We start from the raw sequence: 20,257 nt of genomic DNA, 5'->3' as shown, positions 1-20,257 counted from the left end.
TGGAGAGAGTGAGAGTACGAGAGAGATGGAGAGTGAGAGTACGAGAGAGATGGAGAGAGTGAGAGTACGAGAGAGATGGAGAGTGAGAGTACGAGAGAGATGAGAGAGTAAGAGTACGAGAGAGATGGAGAGAGTGAGAGTACGAGAGAGATGGAGAGTGAGAGTACGAGAGAGATGGAGAGTGAGAGTACGAGAGAGATGAGAGAGTAAGAGTACGAGAGAGATGGAGAGAGTGAGAGTACGAGAGAGATGGAGAGTGAGAGTACGAGAGAGATGGAGAGAGTGAGAGTACGAGAGAGATTGAGAGAGTAAGAGTACGAGAGAGATGGAGAGAGTGAGAGTACGAGAGAGATGAGAGAGTAAGAGTACGAGAGAGATGGAGAGAGTGAGAGTACGAGAGAGATGGAGAGTGAGAGTACGAGAGAGATGGAGAGAGAGTACGAGAGAGATGGAGAGAGAGATGAGAGAGATGGAGAGTACGAGAGAGATGGAGAGTGAGAGTACGAGAGAGATGAGAGAGTGAGAGTACGAGAGAGATGGATGAGAGAGTGAGAGTACGAGAGAGATGGAGAGAGATGGAGAGAGAGATGAGAGAGAGAGAGATGGAGAGAGTAAGAGTACGAGAGAGATGGAGAGTGAGAGTAGAGAGAGATGAGAGTGAGAGTACGAGAGAGATGGAGAGTGAGAGTACGAGAGAGATGGAGAGTGAGAGTACGAGAGAGAGAGTGAGAGAGAGAGAGATGAGAGAGTACGAGAGAGATGGAGAGAGTGAGAGTACGAGAGAGATGGAGAGAGTAAGAGTACGAGAGAGATGGAGAGAGTGAGAGTACGAGAGAGATGGAGAGAGTGAGAGTACGAGAGATGAGAGATGAGAGAGTAAGAGAGATGGAGAGAGAGATGAGAGAGATGAGAGAGTGAGAGTACGAGAGAGATGAGAGAGTGAGAGTACGAGAGAGATGGAGAGAGAGTGAGAGTACGAGAGAGATGGAGAGTGAGAGTACGAGAGAGATGGAGAGTGAGAGTACGAGAGAGATGAGAGAGTGAGAGTACGAGAGAGATGAAGAGTGAGAGTACGAGAGAGATGAGAGAGTAAGAGTACGAGAGAGATGGAGAGAGTGAGAGTACGAGAGAGATGGAGAGTGAGAGTACGAGAGAGATGGAGAGAGTGAGAGTACGAGAGAGATGGAGAGTGAGAGTACGAGAGAGATGGAGAGAGTGAGAGTACGAGAGAGATGGAGAGAGTGAGAGTACGAGAGAGATGGAGAGTGAGAGTACGAGAGAGATGAGAGAGTAAGAGTACGAGAGAGATGGAGAGAGTGAGAGTACGAGAGAGATGGAGAGTGAGAGTACGAGAGAGATGGAGAGTGAGAGTACGAGAGAGATGAGAGAGTAAGAGTACGAGAGAGATGGAGAGAGTGAGAGTACGAGAGAGATGGAGAGAGTGAGAGTACGAGAGAGATGGAGAGAGAGAGAGAGATGAGAGAGTAAGAGTACGAGAGAGATGGAGAGAGTGAAAGTACGAGAGAGATGGAGAGAGTGAGAGTACGAGAGAGATGAGAGAGTGAGAGTACGAGAGAGATGAGAGAGTAAGAGTATGAGAGAGATGGAGAGAGTGAGAGTACGAGAGAGATGGAGAGAGTAAGAGTACGAGAGAGACAGGGAAGGAGAGAGACAGGGAAGGAGAGAGACAGGGAAGGAGAGAGACAGGGAAGGAGAGAGACAGGGAAAGAGAGAGACATGGAAAGAGAGAGGCAGGGAAGGAGAGAGACAGGGAAAGAGAGAGGCAGGGAAGGAGAGAGACAGGGAAGGAGAGAGACAGGGAAGGAGAGAGACAGGGAAAGAGAGAGACAGGGAAGGAGAGAGACAGGGAAGGAGAGAGACAGGGAAAGAGAGAGACAGGGAAAGAAGAGAGAGACAGGGAAGGAGATAGACAGGGAAAGAGAGAGACAGGGAAAGAGAGAGGCAGGGAAGGAGAGAGACAGGGAAGGAGAGAGACAGGGAAAGAGAGAGACAGGGAAAGAGAGAGACAGGGAAGGAGAGAGACAGGGAAGGAGAGAGACAGGGAAGGAGAGAGACAGGGAAAGAGAGAGACAGGGAAAGAGAGAGACAGGGAAAGAGAGAGACAGGGAAGAGACAGGGAAGGAGAGAGACAGGGAAAGAGAGAGACAGGGAAGGAGAGAGACAGGGAAAGAGAGAGACAGGGAAAGAGAGAGACAGGGAAAGAGAGAGACAGGGAAGAGAGAGACAGGGAAAGAGAGAGACAGGGAAGGAGAGAGACAGGGAAGGAGAGAGACAGGGAAGGAGAGAGACAGGGAAGGAGAGAGACAGGGAAAGAGAGAGACAGGGAAAGAGAGAGACAGGGAAGGAGAGAGACAGGGAAGGAGAGAGACAGGGAAAGAGAGAGACAGGGAAAGAGAGAGACAGGGAAAGAGAGAGACAGGGAAAGAGAGACAGGGAAGGAGAGAGACAGGGAAAGAGAGAGTCAGGGAAAGAGAGAGACAGGGAAGGAGAGAGACAGGTAGAAAAACAGACCCAAAGAGAGAAGTTATGTGGTTAACAAAAAAACATTATTACTAGGCCTCTGGGGAGCGGTAGGTTCAATCTCTTGTATGCATCCCAAATGGTACCCAATTCCTTTAAACAGTGCACTACTTTTGACCAGAGCCCTATATAGGGTACCATTTGGAATGCACTCTTTGTCTGTTCCTGATCCAGACGCATGGCTAGCAGCTGGTGCTGTAGCATCTCAGTTGGAATTCCAAATGGAACACAGATGAGGTTCTGGAATCTATCGGCATAGCTCTAAAATATGAGCCAATCCTGAACCTGCTCTTTATTCCATGTCTGCCTCAGTGATCTCTCTACCTGTGCAGTAGCGCCCACTGGAAGCCAGGGTGAAGCCGGGTTTGCACAGGCACTTGAAGCTACCGTCCTCATTGATACACATGCCGTTCAGACACATGTTGGTGCCGGCGCACTCGTCGTGGTCTGTGGAGGGCAAAAGGTCAAAGGTCAGGTTAAAGAATCTGTCATCCTGTTGTTAAAGCCAAACTCACCACGCCCAGACCCGTTAGTTGCCAAGCAGAGGGTCTTGGAATGTGACCCCATGAGGAATGGCGTGTAGCATGTGAGTGATGTTGTGTGTGTGCATTGGCTTTGTACAGCCACATTCAATGGCGTAAAAACAAGAGCAACGTCGTTGTCGACATCGACGGACAGTCATGAGCAAACGAGTAGGATGTGGTAGGGAGAGAAACACAGAAACCGTATTAATAGGTATCTTATGTTTATAATAGTCTATAATTAGTGGCTTGTCTTCATAAAGTTAATTCATGGGTTTGACGAGGCTTGAATACTCACAGTACATAACAAGGTGTCAAATCAAATCTAGGGAACAATTAGCTACAATCACATGAACATTGGAGTACTGATTTACATGAGTGATTAAGGTAACTGATACTATATTAAAATATTTCATCTGGGCTTGATTGATCTTGACTGGCGCAACGGAACCAATAGAGCAGTAACAAAAGTGTAAACCCAATCTGGCACTCCAAACAGGCTAAAGCAAACGCAAAAAGCATTTGAAAGATCTTACCGACACAGTTCCTGCCGTCTGGGGTTAGCAGGAAGCCTGCGTTACAGATGCACTGGAAGCTTCCATCCATGTTGAGACAGCGGCCGTTCTTACACAGAACCCCGTTGTGCAGGCACTCGTCAATGTCTGGTGAGGAGAGTGGTGATGTATATGTGACTTGCTGCCACTATCCCAGAATGCTGCACCAAATCCAATATAACACCATTACAACAGTATACTACCCCTGTTCCTACCAATACACTGCAATTCTGCACCAAATCCAATATAACACCATTACAACAGTATACTACCCCTGCTCCTACCAATACACTGCAATTCTGCACCAAATCCAATATAACACCATTACAACAGTATACTACCCCTGTTCCTACCAATACACTGCAATTCTGCACCAAATCCAATATAACACCATTACAACAGTATACTACCCCTGCTCCTACCAATACACTGCAATTCTGCACCAAATCCAATATAACACCATTACAACCGTATACTACCCCTGTTCCTACCAATACACTGCAATTCTGCACCAAATCCAATATAACACCATTACAACAGTATACTACCCCTGTTCCTACCAATACACTGCAATTCTGCACCAAATCCAATATAACACCATTACAACAGTATACTACCCCTGCTCCTACCAATACACTGCAATTCTGCACCAAATCCAATATAACACCATTACAACAGTATACTACCCCTGTTCCTACCAATACACTGCAATTCTGCACCAAATCCAAAATAACGCCATTGGTATACTAACCCTGCCCCTAGACAGTCCCCTCTGCCCATAGACAGTTTCCTCTTGCCCTAGACAGTTTCCTCTGGCCCTAGACAGTTTCCTCTGGCCCTAGACAGTTTCCTCTGGCCTAGACAGTTTCCTCTGGCCCTAGACAGTTTCCTCTGGCCCTAGACAGTTTCCTCTGGCCCTAGACAGTTTCCTCTGGCCCTATGCAGTTTCCTCTTGCCCTAGACAGTTTCCTCTGGCCCTAGACAGTTTCCTCTGGCCTAGACAGTTCCCTCTGGCCTAGACAGTTCCCTCTGGCCCTAGACAGTTTCCTCTGGCCTAGACAGTTCCCTCTGGCCTAGACAGTTCCCTCTTGCCCTAGACAGTTCCCTCTGGCCCTAGACAGTTTCCTCTGGCCTAGACAGTTTCCTCTGGCCCTAGACAGTTTCCTCTGGCCCTACACAGTTCCCTCTGGCCCTAGACAGTTCCCTCTTCCCCTAGACAGTTTCCTCTGGCCCTAGACAGTTTCCTCTGGCCCTAGACAGTTTCCTCTGGCCCTACACAGTTCCCTCTGGCCCTAGACAGTTTCCTCTGGTCTAGACAGTTCCCTCTGGCCCTAGACAGTTCCCTCTACCCTAGACAGTTCCCTCTACCCCTAGACAGTTCCCTATGGCCTAGACAGTTCCCTCTGGCCCTAGACAGTTCTCTCTTCCCCTAGACAGTTTCCTCTGGCCTAGACAGTTCCCTCTGGCCCTAGACAGTTCCCTCTGGCCCTAGACAGTTTCCTCTTGCCCTAGACAGTTTCCTCTGGCCCTAGACAGTTCCCTCTGGCCCTAGACAGTTCCCTCTGGCCTAGACAGTTCCCTCTTCCCCTAGACAGTTTCCTCTGGCCCTAGACAGTTCCCTCTGGCCCTAGACAGTTTCCTCTGGCCCTAGACAGTTCCCTCTGGCCTAGACAGTTCCCTCTGGCCCTAGACAGTTCCCTCTGGTCTAGACAGTTCCCTCTGGTCTAGACAGTTTCCTCTGGCATAGACAGTTCTCAATGCCCCTAGACAGTTCCCTCTGGCCTAGACAGTTCCCTCTGGCCCTAGACAGTTCCCTCTGGCCCTAGACAGTTCCATCTGGCCCCTAGACAGTTCCCTCTGGCCCCTAGACAGTTTCCTCTGGCCCTAGGCAGTTTCCTCTGCCCCTAGACAGTTTCCTCTTCCCCTAGACAGTTCCCTCTGGCCCTAAACAGTTCCCTCTGGCCCTAGACAGTTACCTCTGGCCCTAGACAGTTCCCTCTGGCCCTAGACAGTTCCCTCTACCCCTAGACAGTTCCCTCTGGCCCTAGACAGTTCCCTCTGGCCTAGACAGTTCCCTCTGGCCCCTAGACAGTTCCCTCTGGCCCCTAGACAGTTCCCTCTGGCCTAGACAGTTCCCTCTGGCCCCTTGTCCATCTGAAAGCATTGTGTTGGAGTGAGTAACATTCCACCATAGAAATATAATAACTACAATTACATTGGTATAGTCATCATGTGTTTCACCTAGCCCAATGTTAAATGGTATAGTATATCCATTTAAAGTCTGCTTGTAATTGTAACTATCATCAAAACGTGTAATGATAATTCAGCATTCGGTGGATCAATGTGCCAGTAGTCAGGTAACATTATGAAAGTAAAAGGAAACAGCATATTTAGACTGAATAAATCCTTAAGGTCCACTCCCACTGTGAAAACAGACTCACAGACACAGGCCTGGCTGGTTACGGGTTTAAGCCACATACTCACAGACACAGGCCTGGCTGGTTAGGGGTTTAAGCCACAGACTCTGGAACATGTCTATGGTGAAGGCATTGGTTCAACCTCTTTGAATAGAATATATACAGTACCAGTCAAAGGTTTGGACACACCTACTCATTCAAGGGTTTTTCTCTATTTGTACTATTTTCTACATTGTAGATTAATAGTGAAGACATCATAACTATGAAATAACACATATGGAATCATGAAGAAGTGAGAGTCTTCAAAGTAGCCACCCTTTCTTCTGTATACCAACCCTACCTTCTCACAACACATCTGATTGGCTCAAACGCATTAAGAACGAAAGAAATCCCACAAATGAACCTTTAACAAGGAACACATGCTAATTGAAAATGCATTCCAGGTGACAACCTCATGAAGCTGGTTGAGAGAATGCCAAGAGTGTGCAAAGCCGTCATCAAGGCAAAAGGGTGGCTACTTTGAAGAATCTCACCTTTTTTTGTTACTACATGATTCCGTGTGTGTTATTTCATAGTTCTGATGTCTTCACCATTATTCTACAATATAGAAAATAGTTTTAAAAAATAAAGAAAAACCCCTGTAATGAGTAGGTGTGTCCAAACGTTTGACTGGTACTGTATATGTACACCAGTATAAATAGACTCACCGATGCAGACCTGCTTCTCTGAATTTCTTTGGTACCCTGTGTGGCACTTGCAGTAGAAGGAACCGGCCGTGTTCACACAGTCCCCATTGGGGCACGGGTCGGAGGAACACTCATCTACATCTATTTATTATCAGGAAATAGATTTATTAGAAATACAACCTAGAATCATCATGAGTTCAGTTTTTAGACCCAGGATTAAAAGTTAACTCATATAAATATACAGTACCAAACAGCCGCAGAAACATACGTTCACAAGATTAGTAGATTCGCTCAGCTTAGATAATATGAATATTTTAGCCATTTCTGAGACTCACTTAGACAGCAGCTGTGATGATACAGTAGTAGGAATACAAAGATATAACATCTATAGAAAAGACAGGAATGTCTACGGGTGAGGTGTTGCTGTATCTATTCAGAGCCATATTCCTGTAAAGCTCAGAGAGGATCTCATGAAATGAAGTAGAAGTAGTGAGATTACAAGTTCATCTGCCTCATCTGAAGCCTCTTCTTTCTGGGTGCTGCTGTAGAGCACCAAGTGCTAACAGTCAGTTTCTGGAGAATATGTGTGTGGTGTTGGAAAAGCTCTCTGATGCTAACAGAGAAATGTATTTTCTGGGTGACCTGAACATTGACTGGTTATCATCTAGCTGTCCTCTCAAAAGGAAGCTTCTTACTGTGACTAATGGCTGTAACACAGTGGTCGCCGACAGGTCAATCATGAGCTACCAGTACGGTAGCTCGCTGCCCACCTACGAGTAGCTCGCCAAACAATTTTTACGTGTTCAACTGCAAACTTTTTTATTAAGAAATCTCACAAGTATCAAACACCACATGCTCCCAGCTACCAGAGGTGTGGACTCGAGTCACGAATATGATGGCTTGGACTCGACTTGGACTTGATACCCTCCCCAAACCCAAATACTAAAAATGATGCTATTAACAAAAGTATGCAGCTCATCAACTCTTCATTTAACGGATTACAGTTTGAATCGGACCCAGCAGCCAATCAAATTGCGCGTGGCAGTTCAGAGGAACGGCGGCGGGTGAATTCAGATTGAGCCCTTGGAAAGATGATACCCCAAAATGATCATTTCCGGCTATAAAGACGACGCTGTATCAACAAAAAACAAATTGCAACTTGCAAAACGTGCAGGAAGAGAATTACAGACGGAGGCGCCACAACTTCCAACTTTGTTCGACATTTGAAGCGGCACAAAGAACGGTAAGTCGTGGCTAATATACCCGACAGCTATATATTTTATTACTTTACTAGTGTATCATGTAGGCAACGTAACGTTAAATCAATGACCTTCCACACAATCAGTCAGTGCGGGAACTTGATCACTGCATCCAAGATTGAGCTACAACTGGCTAGGCAGTTGGTAACCTAAATCCTGCCTGACGTTCCTAAAACAGGGTTGGGCGATTGTGTACAAGCCCCCATTGGGGGAAGGGGGGGGGGTCTTTCTCATGGCTCCCCATGTATTTCCATGGAAATATAACGTTAATTTGGAAAGTAATAAATATATAAATATTTTTAAAAGCATTCATGATTTGCGTAAATGTAAAATACTAACAATTACTCTTGTTAAAAATATGAAATGGTATTACATTTGGTGAAGAGCACGCGTAGCACATTCATCTCCTGCACATCTATCACTCCAGTGTTTTATTGGTATATTGTAATGACTTCGCCACCATGGCCTATTTATTGCCTTACATTATTATTAATTAAATTAATTCAAATGTATTAACAATGAATTAAACAATTGTTAGTTTTCTTCCAGACCTAAAAATATATATATATTCTGATGTGATTTAAACATTGACATGGACTCAGAAGTAGTTTTGGAATTGTTAGTTAGATTACTTGTTGGTTATCACTGCATTGTCGGAACTAGAAGCACAAGCATTTCGCTACACTCGCATTAACATCTGCTAACCATGTGTATGTGACAAATAAAATTTGATTTGATTTGATTTGATTTAGAACATCTAATTTAGTTGTTTCTCTATGAACAATTGTATTTAGTGAGTCTTGTCAGAGCAGAGGCAGTAGGGATAACCAGCGATGTTCTCTTGATAATTGTGTGAATTATACAATTTTCCTGTCCTGCTAAGCATTCAAAATGTAATGAGTACTTTTGTGTGTCAGGGAAAATGTACGGAGTAAAAAGTATATAATACAGGAAAGTAGTGAAGTAAAAGTATAAATCAAAAATATGAATAGTAAAGTAAAGTACAGATACCCCAAAAACGACTTAAGTAGTACTTTTAAGTATTTTTACATCACTGGTAGCTCGCAATATGTTTTTTTAAAGTAGCTCTCATGCTAGAAAAGGTTGGAGGCCCCTGCTGTAACATGACCCATGTTATCACTCAACCAACTAGAGTGTTTACAATAGTGTTGGATCTGTGACATCCATTCACTAACTAGCAAAGGTTATGAACAAATATGCACACGTGGTTACATGCAGCTCTCGCTTTGATCTCAAAACAAGCGTATTTACTCATGACCGCTCATGCTGTAAACACAGTCCAGTTCAAATTGAATGCCACAGATCCATATATGGCAATGGTCTATTTGCATGTAGGCCTACTGCGGCTCTGATTGGTTAAGCAGCACCGGTCTGTGTAAAGTACGGGCTGAGTCTTGTGTTTCAATGCAATAGAATCATACTCTGATGTGTTCTGCCTACAACAAAATCTCTTGCATAGTTTTCATACTGTGGCATAGTTTTGTTTCGGGATGTTGTATTGAAAGTGGATAATATTGTGTTGATTCGATCACAATTCCCACAGTAAAGGGAAATGTTGATAGTGTTAATAACTAAGGGGGAAAACTCTATAAAGTGAAGTTAAATTCTGTGCTTCTCTGCGCTGCGGATATTTATTATGTGTGTTAGAGGGAACATTGGTGACCATAACATTGTGGCAATAACAAGGAAAGCCAAAGTACCAAAGGCCTAAAGTTATTCAAAGAGATCATACTAAATGTTTTCTCAGGACTCTTTTGTTTAAGATGTAAAACATGTATGTTGGTCTGATGTGTATAAGGAAGAGGATCACGTGGGAGATTTATAAAATGATTCTTGCCAATTGTTGACAAACAGGCATGTGCAGTAGCTAATGGCCCCATGAAGAGTAGCTGCTGCATGTGCAGTAGCTAATGGCCCCCATGAAGAGAAGCTGCTGCATGTTCAGTAGATAATAAGGATCCTAATAAACTCAACTCAACATCTGTGGCTACAAAGTGGACGTTCTGAGAGGACAGCTGGGAAGAGGGTCGATGGCCAATGGTCTTTCTGGGTTTGACTAATAACTCTTTACTTGAAATGTGCTGCCACAATGCTTTCTTACTGCTGTGCAGTATTTACAGAGCAAACTTGACTTTTTAACACCCACAGTGTTAACGCCCCACAATGTTAACATCAAAACTTTTAAAGTGTACATATGGGATCATCTGAAAAAAGTGTTGAAAGTCTAAAAAGTGTTGAAACATTTTAAAAGTCAATCAATCAAGAACACCAGTGTATCCCAACCGAAACATTTTAAAAGTGTTAGTTAATCAATCAAGAACACCAGAGTGTCCATTTTAAAAGTGTTATCCCAAGAACACCAGAGTTCCTGGTATCCCAACCACTGTGGGCATTGGAACTAACATTTTAAAAGTGTTAGTCAATCAATCGAAGACATGTATAAAAACAAGTTTAATATATTGATGTATAATTACTATACTGTACCTGCACATTCTTGGCGAGTGTCCAGGGTGTAGCCGTTATTGCACTCGCAGCGGTAGCTAGAGCCCACGAGGATGCAGCGACTGTGCAGACACAGGTTGGGCAGCTGCTTACAGACGTTTATCGTCTGGTTCAGAGTCGCTGTGCCTGTCCAACATACCCCATAGTAGCTCATCATAATCAGTGTGCTTTCCCCTCCATCCATCTACAGTGCATTTGGAAATGATTCAGACCCCTTGACTTTTTCCACATTTTGTTACGTTAAAGGCTTATTCTAAAATGTAGTAAAACACATTTTTCCCTCATCAATCTTCACACAATATCCCATTAAAAAACAGCAAAAACTTTGACATTTTTGTAAATGTACAAAAATAATAAAAAATAAGGAAATATCACATTTACACAATTATTCAGACCCTTTACCCAGTACTTTATTGAAGCACCTTTGGCAGCTATTACAGCCTTGAGTCTTCTTGGGTGTGATGCTACAAGCTTGGCACACCTATATTTGGAAAGTTTCTCCAATTCTTCTCTGCAGATCCTCTCAAGCGCTGTCAGGTTGGATGGGGAGCGTTGCTGAACAGCTATTTTCAGGTCTCTCCAGAGATGTTTGATCGGGTTCAAGCGCGGGCTCTGGCTGGCCACTCAAGGACATTCAGAGATTTGTCCTGAAGCTACTCCTGCGTTGTCTTGGCTGTGTGCTTAGGGTCGTTGTCCTGTTGGAAGAGGAACCTTCACCCTAGTCTGAGGTCCTGAGCGCTCTGGAGCAGGTTTTCATCATGGAGCTCTCTGTACTTTGCTCCATTCGTCTTTCCCTCAATCCTGGCTAGTCTCCCAGTCCCTGCCGCTGAAAAACATCTGCACTGCATGATGCTGCCACCACCATGCTTCACCGTAGGGATAGTGCCAGGTTTCCTGCAGACGTGACGCTTGGAATTCAGGCCAAAGAGTTCAATCTTGGTTTCATCAGACCAGATAATCTTGTTTCTCATGGTCTGAGAGTTCTTTAGGTGCCATTTGGCAAACACCAAGTGGCTGTCATGTGCCTTTTACTGAGGAGTGGCTTCCGTCTGGTCACTCTACCATAAAGGCCTGATTGGTGGAGTGCTGCAGAGATGGTTGTCCTTCTGGAAGTTTCTCCCATCTCCACAGAGGAACTCTGGAGCTCTGTCAGAGTTACCATTGGGTTCTTGGTCACCTCCCTGACCAAGGCCCTTCTCCTCAGATTGAACAGTTTGGCCAGGCAGCCAGCTCTAGGAAGAGTCTTGGTGGTTCCAAACTTCTTCCATTTAAGAATGATGGAGGACAATGTGTTCTTGGAGACCTTCAATGCTGCAGACATTTTTTGGCACCATTCCCCAGACCTGTGCCTCGACACTATCCTGTCTAGGAGCTCTACGGACAATTCCTTCAACCCCTTGGCTTGGTTTTTGCTCTAACATGCACTGTCAACTGTGGGACCTTATATAGACAGGTGTGTGCCTTTCCAAAAAAATTGTACCTTTATTTTACTAGGCAAGTCAGTTAAGAACAAATTCTTATTTTCAATGACAGCCTAGGAACAGTGGGTTAACTGCCTGTTCAGGGGCAGAACGACAAATTTGTACCTTGTCAGCTCGGGGATTTGAACTTGCAACCTTTGGTTACTTGTCCAACGCTCTAACCACTAGGCTACCCTGCCGCCCCATCAATTGTAATTTACCACAGGTGGACTCCAATCAAGTTATAGAAACATCTCAAGGATGATCAATGTAAACAGGATGTACCTGAGCTCGATTTCGAGTCTCATAGCAAAGGGTCTGAATAAGGTATTTCTGTTTATTATTTTTAATACATTTGCAAACATTTCTAAAAACCTGTTTTCACTTTGTCATTATGGGGTATTGTGTGTAGATTGATGAGGATTTTATTTAATTTAATCCATTTTAGAATGAGGCTGTAACGTAACAAAATGTGGAAGAGGTCATGGGGTCTGAATACTTAACGAATGCTCTGCATATATATACTGTGCATGTCTTACAGCTTGCAGAGCCTATGCTCCTATGCACCTATGCTCCTATGCTCTATCTGTTGAATGTGTGGGTGCTTATAGTGCATGTGGAGGTTTCCTTACCTAAGTCTGGCCTTTGTCCATTTCCTTAGGAACCCCTTGGCCATTCAGTGTTGGATCGTAGCCACTGCTGGGTTTAGATGGATCATACCTACCATTGGGCCTGGATGGGTCTAGATGGATCATAGCCACCATTGGGTGTTTGAGGGATCAAAGGATTTAGAGGATTCATGGGGTTGGGTCTCCCTCCAAAGTCTCCATCTGGGTAGGGTAGGACTCCTTGGACACACAGCCGGCGGTACTCCTCTGGGGGACGTTGAGACAAAGGTCAAAATGTTAGTCAGAAATGAGAGGAAAGGTCAATTGGATGATGGTGGAGCAGGTTTGAAATGTTCAAACATCAATAGGTTTGCCAGCAGTAGAGGTCAAAGGTCAAAACTACAGTGTGCCTTCAAACAGATAATGTCTAAGGACACTAAGCCAAACTACTTCAAACCCTTTACTATGTCTCTCTTTGACATTAAAGTATCAAGTCAGTTGGTTGCTCCGAGAGCACACAAATACTCTCTAAAGCTCTCGATAAGATCTAAAGCAATCACAACCCACGGTTATGTTCTGTACGCCACAACACAGCAACAATTTTGAAGATTTCGTGAACATTATTGGACAAGTTCAAGTTCTCCTACGTTTCTCCCATTTTGTGCTTACCGAACATGACTCAGCAGACGTTCCGGCCCCCCACAAACATGAATTGCTCATCCCTGTCCTCTAGATTTGAGGTGAAACCAACCTGAGTTGCTCACCGCTGTCCTCTAGACTTGAGATGAAACCAACCTGAGTTGCTCACCCCTGTCCTCTAGACTTGAGCAACAAATGCCAGCGAAGTAGGAGTTGGAAGAGCAGGTATCATGGGTGCTATGCCCAGTCTGGGGTGAGAGACAGAGGAAATGGGGGAGGGTGCCAGGGGCTTTCCGTGCCCTCCAGTCTGCCCTGACATCACCAAGGTAAAATTCTGTTACCGCCTGCAGCAGCTGAACACTATCTGTTACCACATGACAGGAGCTTTGAACTGGGCTCAGCATCAGATTCAGCGGTTCTCCAACCTGCCTCAGGTTTTCAAGGGCTTTTCACAATGAGGTGCAGTCGAGGGCAGAACCTACATAACTCTTTAATACAGAGAGATATAACGATGGTTTTGACGTTGAAGTAGCTAATAATGATACAGAGAAATATAACTATGGAAATGTCTAAAGGTTTTGACGTTGAAGTAGTGTCACAGAACCCCCCAGGTACTGATGCTCATTCCGTTCACCAGCTCCAGAGTGTCACGGACCCCCCCCCAGGTACTGATGCTCATTCCGTTCACCAGCTTCGGAGTGTCACGGACCCCCCCCCGGTACTGATGCTCATTCCGTTCACCAGCTTCGGAGTGTCACGGACCCCCCCGGGTACTGATGCTCATTCCGTTCACCAGCTACGGAGTGTCATGGATCCCCCGGGTACTGATGCTCATTCCGTTCACCAGCTCCGGAGTGTCACGGACCCCCCCCCCCCCCCCCAGGTACTGATGCTCATTCCGTTCACCAGCTCTGGAGTGTCACGGATCCCGCCAGAAAATTTCTCCTACCATGGACTGATGAACATCAAGGCTTTTAGAGATACTTTTGTAACCCTTTCCAGCTTTATGCAAGTCAACAGTCTTCTGAGATGTCTTTTGTTTGAGGCATGGTTCACATCAGGCAATGCTTCTTGTGAATAGCAAACTCACATTTTGTGAGTGTTTTTTTATAGGGCAGGGCAGCTCTAACCAACATCTCCAATCTCGTCTCATTGATTGGACTCCAGGTTAGCTGACTCCTGACTCCAATTAGCTTTTGGAAAAGTCATTAGCCTAGGGGTTCACATACCTTTTCCAACCTTACACAGTGAATGTTTAAATGATGTATTCAATATAGACCTGAAAAATACAATAATTTGTGTGTTATTAGTTTAAGCAGACTGTGTTTGTCTGTTGTTGTGACTTAGATGAAGATCAAATCTAATTTAATGACCAATTTATGCAGAAATACAGATCATTTTAAAGGGTTCACTTCCTTTTCTTACCACTGTAAGTGTATATATGTGTCACTTTGTGACATCAGCTGATGTAAGAAGGGCTTTATGAATACATTTGATTGATTGAAATGTCTAAAGGTTTTGACATTGAAGTAACTAATAATGATAGTCATTCACACATGACACTGCATAGTGTATGGAGATAGGCAGCCCTGGTCCTAGAGAGCCAAATGATCTCAGGTGTTAGACTGAGCCCAGCACTAAGACACATATTAGCATCAAGCAGGGTCTTAATTTAATCAATTAGCTAAGTCAAGGCCATAATTGATTGACTCAAGTGTTTTGGAACCAAAGCATGTAACCTCAAGATATGATAGTCTATTGAGTAGAATAGGAGATTATCACTACTAATAAATGAAATATCTTCATTGTAAATGTTTCATCACACTAAGAACCAGGCTTGCCAACCAAACATTGGCATAGGGGTAATATTATAGATTGGTGACTCACCTGATCGTCGGGCGGGGCATATTTCAGGCAGTGCCCCTCGTGCCCAGCAGCGTCCACTGTCACAGCAGCATGTGGCCTTGCTGAAGAGGCCGGGCAGCTCCTGGGCACAGCGGCCGTTTAGCAGACCCCCGAAACACGAGCCTGCCTGCTGGTCTGAAAGAGAGGGAACAAGACATGGCATCACACAGTTAACACATACTGTACACCTTGTCATAGGTGACTAGGATGCTGTCACAGACACACATTGTCCCAGGGTGAGAGGCAGACGAACAGGCAGAACAACAGCCAGACAGGCAGACAGGCAGGCAGACAGACAGGCAGCCAGCGAGACAGGCAGAACGACAGGGCGACAGCCAGACAGGCAGACAGACAGGCAGACAGCGAGACAGGCAGACAGCCAGACAGGCAGCCAGACAGGCAGACAGCGAGACAGGGCGACAGCCAGACAGGCAGAACGACAGGCAGGCAGACGAACAGGCAGAACGACAGCCAGACAGACAGGCAGGGGGCGAGACAGGCAGAACGACAGGGCGACAGCCAGACGGGCAAACAGACAGGCCGGCAGCGAGACAGGCAGACAGCAAGGCAGGCAGACAGTACATGCCTAATAATTCACCCAATGTTTCGAAATGTGCTAATTCATCCTTCTCATATCTTTCCCATTTGAATTCCGTAACACTGTTGCTAATTTCACTCAGCTAATAGCTGCTTCCTTTCACCCTGCGACCTATGGCAACCTTTTTGTCGTAAATACGGGGAAGGACTTTGTCATCGTTTTCACATGACTCCTTGATGTGGACGACATGTGAAATATTACAGACATCTATCAGGTGCATTTTAGATGAAGTCAAAACACACTGTCATCCCTGAAAATGAAGCGTTTGGTGTTTTTTTGCTACTTCGGTTCCTGGATACACAGTGTCCTTTCTCCTAAGCAGCCAGCCCATGACAAACAATGGTATGTGTGTTGTACTGCTGTAATTAAGGCAATAACAACACTGTTGGTACATAGTTACTAAATACTTTGTAATGACATAGAAATGCAGTGGAACAGATGTTGATATTTTGTTATTGCACAAGCGGAATACAGTGGAACAGTGTTGTGTTTTTGGGGGAGGGGGGTTGTTTTTTTTAACCTTTAACGAGGCAAGTCAGTTAAGAACAAATTCTTATTTATAATGAAGGCCTACGAACAGTGGTTTAACTGCCTTGTTCAGGGAGCAGAATACAGTGGAACAGTGTTGTGTTCCAGACCATCTAAAACGAGACAGATTGAAGACCAAGACCGGAGCAAATCGAGTCCGAGTCAAGATCGAGACCAGAGGGGCGAGACCGACCGAGACCAGAGGGGCGAGACCGAGTCAAGACCGAGACTAGGAGGGGCGAGTCTGAGTCAAGATCGAGACTAGGAGGGGCGAGACCGAGTCAAGACCGAGACTAGGAGGGGCGAGTCCGAGTCAAGATCGAGACTAGGAGGGGCGAGACCGAGTCAAGACCGAGACCAGAGGGGCGAGTCTGAGTCAAGACCGAGACTAGGAGGGGCGAGACCGAGTCAAGACCGAGACCAGAGGGGTGAGACCGAGTCAATACCGAGACTAGGAGGGGCGAGTCTGAGTCAAGATTGAGACTAGGAGGGGCGAGACCGAGTCAAGACCGAGACTAGGAGGGGCGAGTCCGAGTCAAAATCGAGACTAGGAGGGGCGAGACCGAGTCAAGACCGAGACTAGGAGGGGCGAGTCTGAGTCAAGACCGAGACCAGAGGGGCGAGACCGAGTCAAGATCGAGACCAGTGGGGCGAGACCAAGTCAAGATCGAGACTAGGAGGGGCGAGACCGAGTCAGGATCGAGACCAGAGGGGCGAGACCGAGTCAAGACAGAGACCAGAGGGGCAAGTCTGAGTCAAGACTGAGACTAGGAGGGGCGAGTCCGAGTCAAGACCGAGACTAGGAGGGGCGAGTCTGAGTCAAGATCGAGACTAAGAGGGGCGAGACCGAGTCAGGATCGAGACCAGAGGGGCAAGACCGAGTCAAGACCGAGACTGGGAGGGGCGAGTCTGAGTCAAGACCGAGACCAGAGGGGCGAGACCGAGTCAAGACCGAGACTGGGAGGGGCGGGGTCAAGACTGAGTCGAGGCCGAGACCGGAAGGGCGAGACCGAGTCAAGACCGAGAACGGGAGGGGCGGGCGGGCGAGACCAAGTCAAGACCGAGACCGGAGGGGTGAGACCGAGTCAACACTGAGACCGGAGGGGTGAGACCGAGTCAAGAATGTGACTGGGGGGGCGAGTCCGAGTCAAGACCGAGTCAAGACCGAGACCAGGGGGGCGAGACCGAGTCAAGACCGAGACTGGGAGGGACGGGGGGGGGTCAAGACTGGGTCAAGACCGAGACCGGGAGGAGTGGGCGGGCGAGACCAAGTCAAGACCGAGACCGGGAGGGGCGAGTCCGAGTCAAGACTGAGACCTAAGGGGCGGAGGGCAAAACCGAGTCAAGACCGAGACCGAGTCAAGACCGAGACCGGAGGGGCGAGACCGAGTCAAGACTGAGACTGGGAGGATCGGGTGGCGAGACCGAGTCAAGACCGGGATCAGGGGGGGGAGGCAAGATCGAGTAAAGACCGAGACAAGACTGAAAATACAGGGACGGGGTCGAGAGCGAGTCAAGACCGAGAATGAAGGGGCGAGACCAAGTCAAGACCAAGACCGGAGGGGTGGGGGGCGAGACCGAGTCAAGACCAAGAACGGAGGGGAGAGACCGAGTCAAGACCAAGACAAGACCGAAACTGGGAGGTGGACAAAGGTCCGAGACAGAGTCAAGACCAAGACCAGAAAACTGCGAATCCAATTGTAATTTTGTCAAATCACCACCTAATAAGAGTTCAAAATGTCCAGTATTTCTGTGTTCATATCTCAGAACAACATACGGATTCTTTAGACATTCAGTGGAAAAAAATGCATTCTGGGGGAAAATAGCACCACTACAAATTATTACTAACCCAAACACAGTGGAGAACAATGGGCCTTCCACGCCTTCAAAGAAGGGCTAAGGATTTATAAAATTATAATTATAATAATATAATAGTAATGCTATAATTATAATATTATTTTCAATGATGTTTTGATTTTAATCTTTTCAGTTTTTGTTGGAAAGTAAAGGGTTAACACTGCTGGTCACTGGGGAGATACATCTAGCTAGCTAAGTCAGACATTGGCTAGGCCATCTGAAGCTAGATAAAGGCAACTGCCATTCAACTGTATTAGGGCAAAATTTTGGAGTGACAGTGGAAACAGCCAATCACATTTTGACTTAATGGGCGGGACCGTTTTTACAAAAACTTATGGAAACTTCTGTCTTCTTGAAGGCCAACATGTCATTGTGCAATAACGAGCAGTAGTTTTCACACGGTATAGCTAGCTAGCTTTTGTTTTGTGCTAGTTTGCAGCGGGTGCAGCAGGTATCCGACACTGAGACAAGACCCAGTACGAATGTATCCGACACAGAGACAAGACCGAGTACGAATGTATCCGACACTGAGACAAGACCGAGTACGAATGTATCCGACACTGAGACAAGACCGAGTACGAATGTATCCGACACTGAGACAAGACCGAGTACGAATGTATCCGACACTGAGACAAGACCGAGTACGAATGTATTCAACACTGAGACAAGACCGAGTACGAATGTATCCGACACTGAGACAAGACCGAGTACGAATGTATCCGACACTGAGACAAGACCGAGTACGAATGTATCCGACACTGAGACAAGACCGAGTACGAATGTATCCGACACTGAGACAAGACCGAGTACGAATGTATCCGACACTGAGACAAGACCGAGTACGAATGTATCCGACACTGAGACAAGACCGAGTACGAATGTATTCAACACTGAGTCAAGACCGAGTACGAATGTATCCGACACTGAGACAAGACCGAGTACGAATGTATCCGACACTGAGACAAGACCGAGACACTCAATATGTGGTCTCGAGACTGGTCTTGAGTACTACACTACAGTGGAATTCACACACGTACACACACACATTGATCTTATAATCAGTTAACACACAAAACACACATACGTAGGCACACATACATACAAACACCCCCCCCCACACACACACACACACGAGGTACTGTGGACACACACACACACACACACACACGAGGTACTGTGGACACACACACACACACACACGAGGTACTGTGGACACACACACACACACACACACACGAGGTACTGTGGACACACACACACAGTACTTCAGCTTGGTGCCGCCAGAAATCCCCCTTTTAAACACAAAACATTTATTGGCTGCATATTTCGCCAGTGTGGCGTGAGAGGTGGCTGAGCATCCTACGGTAGCCTGGCTGGCTCTACTGTATATAGGTCAGCGGGGAACTTCTGAAGAAGGAGAGTGTGAGTCCCAAATGTCACCCTATTCCCTATTATATAGTGCACTACTTTTGACCAAAGGCCCATACGGTGGAGCCCTAGTCTTGTCTGACATCCGTGGCTCGAAGGCCTGTATGCACACGTGGGCCTCAATAAAGAGCATGTTTTTGTTGTTGTTCTAGATACAGTAGAGACCCTGTGATTAAAGTGCACATTCAGGAATGTAACATGCAGAGTTACATTGTATCACCACAATTGAAATGTTGAAATGCACATATGTTGTAATTATATGTGCATCCACAACATGTCAGTCACGGGGGTGGGGGTGGGGGGTGGGTGTTATTGATTACTAATGTATTTCACAATGCTCCAACAAAAACATAACCCTGACCTTAGAAATGATATCCAAAATAAATATACACCCTTTGGGGAAAATCATGGGGGATCCACATCACATCAGCCAAGCGCAAACCAAAACCCAGATGTTACCATCACTTGACTTGCACAGCTAAACGTTTATGTTATTTTTCTAATTTGAAAATAAATACAGAATGCCAATTAGCTCCTTTCATTGTTCTAGTGGTCATAAGGATGGATTCTATCGGAGACCATAAACCTGTACTCACACGCACAGCAGTGTTCTAGAATATTGGACCGTTGGCTTCCATATTTTCCGAATTAATCAGCGCGGCTCAAGCAATTTCTCCAACTGTCAACACATTCAGATGAATAGAGGAGGTATACATGGAGCCGCTTTGGTTGG

The 20,257-nt window shown here is 46.0% G+C and overlaps 1 protein-coding gene across 1 annotated transcript in view; it reads right to left on the bottom strand.

Moving 5' to 3' along the window:
- LOC124047733 (fibrillin-2) overlaps positions 1 to 20,257 on the bottom strand; it is a 222,716-nt gene that overhangs the window by 147,974 nt on the left and 54,485 nt on the right. The window contains exons 9-15 of the mRNA XM_046368037.1: positions 15,096 to 15,248; positions 12,686 to 12,836; positions 12,594 to 12,604; positions 10,484 to 10,627; positions 6,741 to 6,860; positions 3,599 to 3,724; positions 2,866 to 2,988 (exon numbers count right to left, since the gene is read on the bottom strand). Coding sequence (XP_046223993.1) covers positions 2,866 to 2,988; positions 3,599 to 3,724; positions 6,741 to 6,860; positions 10,484 to 10,627; positions 12,594 to 12,604; positions 12,686 to 12,836; positions 15,096 to 15,248 — 828 coding nt within the window. The remainder of the gene's footprint in view (positions 1 to 2,865; positions 2,989 to 3,598; positions 3,725 to 6,740; positions 6,861 to 10,483; positions 10,628 to 12,593; positions 12,605 to 12,685; positions 12,837 to 15,095; positions 15,249 to 20,257) is intronic.

The sequence above is a fragment of the Oncorhynchus gorbuscha genome, linkage group LG11 (genome assembly GCF_021184085.1).
Source record: "Oncorhynchus gorbuscha isolate QuinsamMale2020 ecotype Even-year linkage group LG11, OgorEven_v1.0, whole genome shotgun sequence".
Classification (NCBI taxonomy): domain Eukaryota; kingdom Metazoa; phylum Chordata; class Actinopteri; order Salmoniformes; family Salmonidae; genus Oncorhynchus; species Oncorhynchus gorbuscha.
The sequence above is the reverse complement of the archived record's forward strand: the minus strand, read 5'-3'. Positions and strand labels throughout refer to the sequence as shown.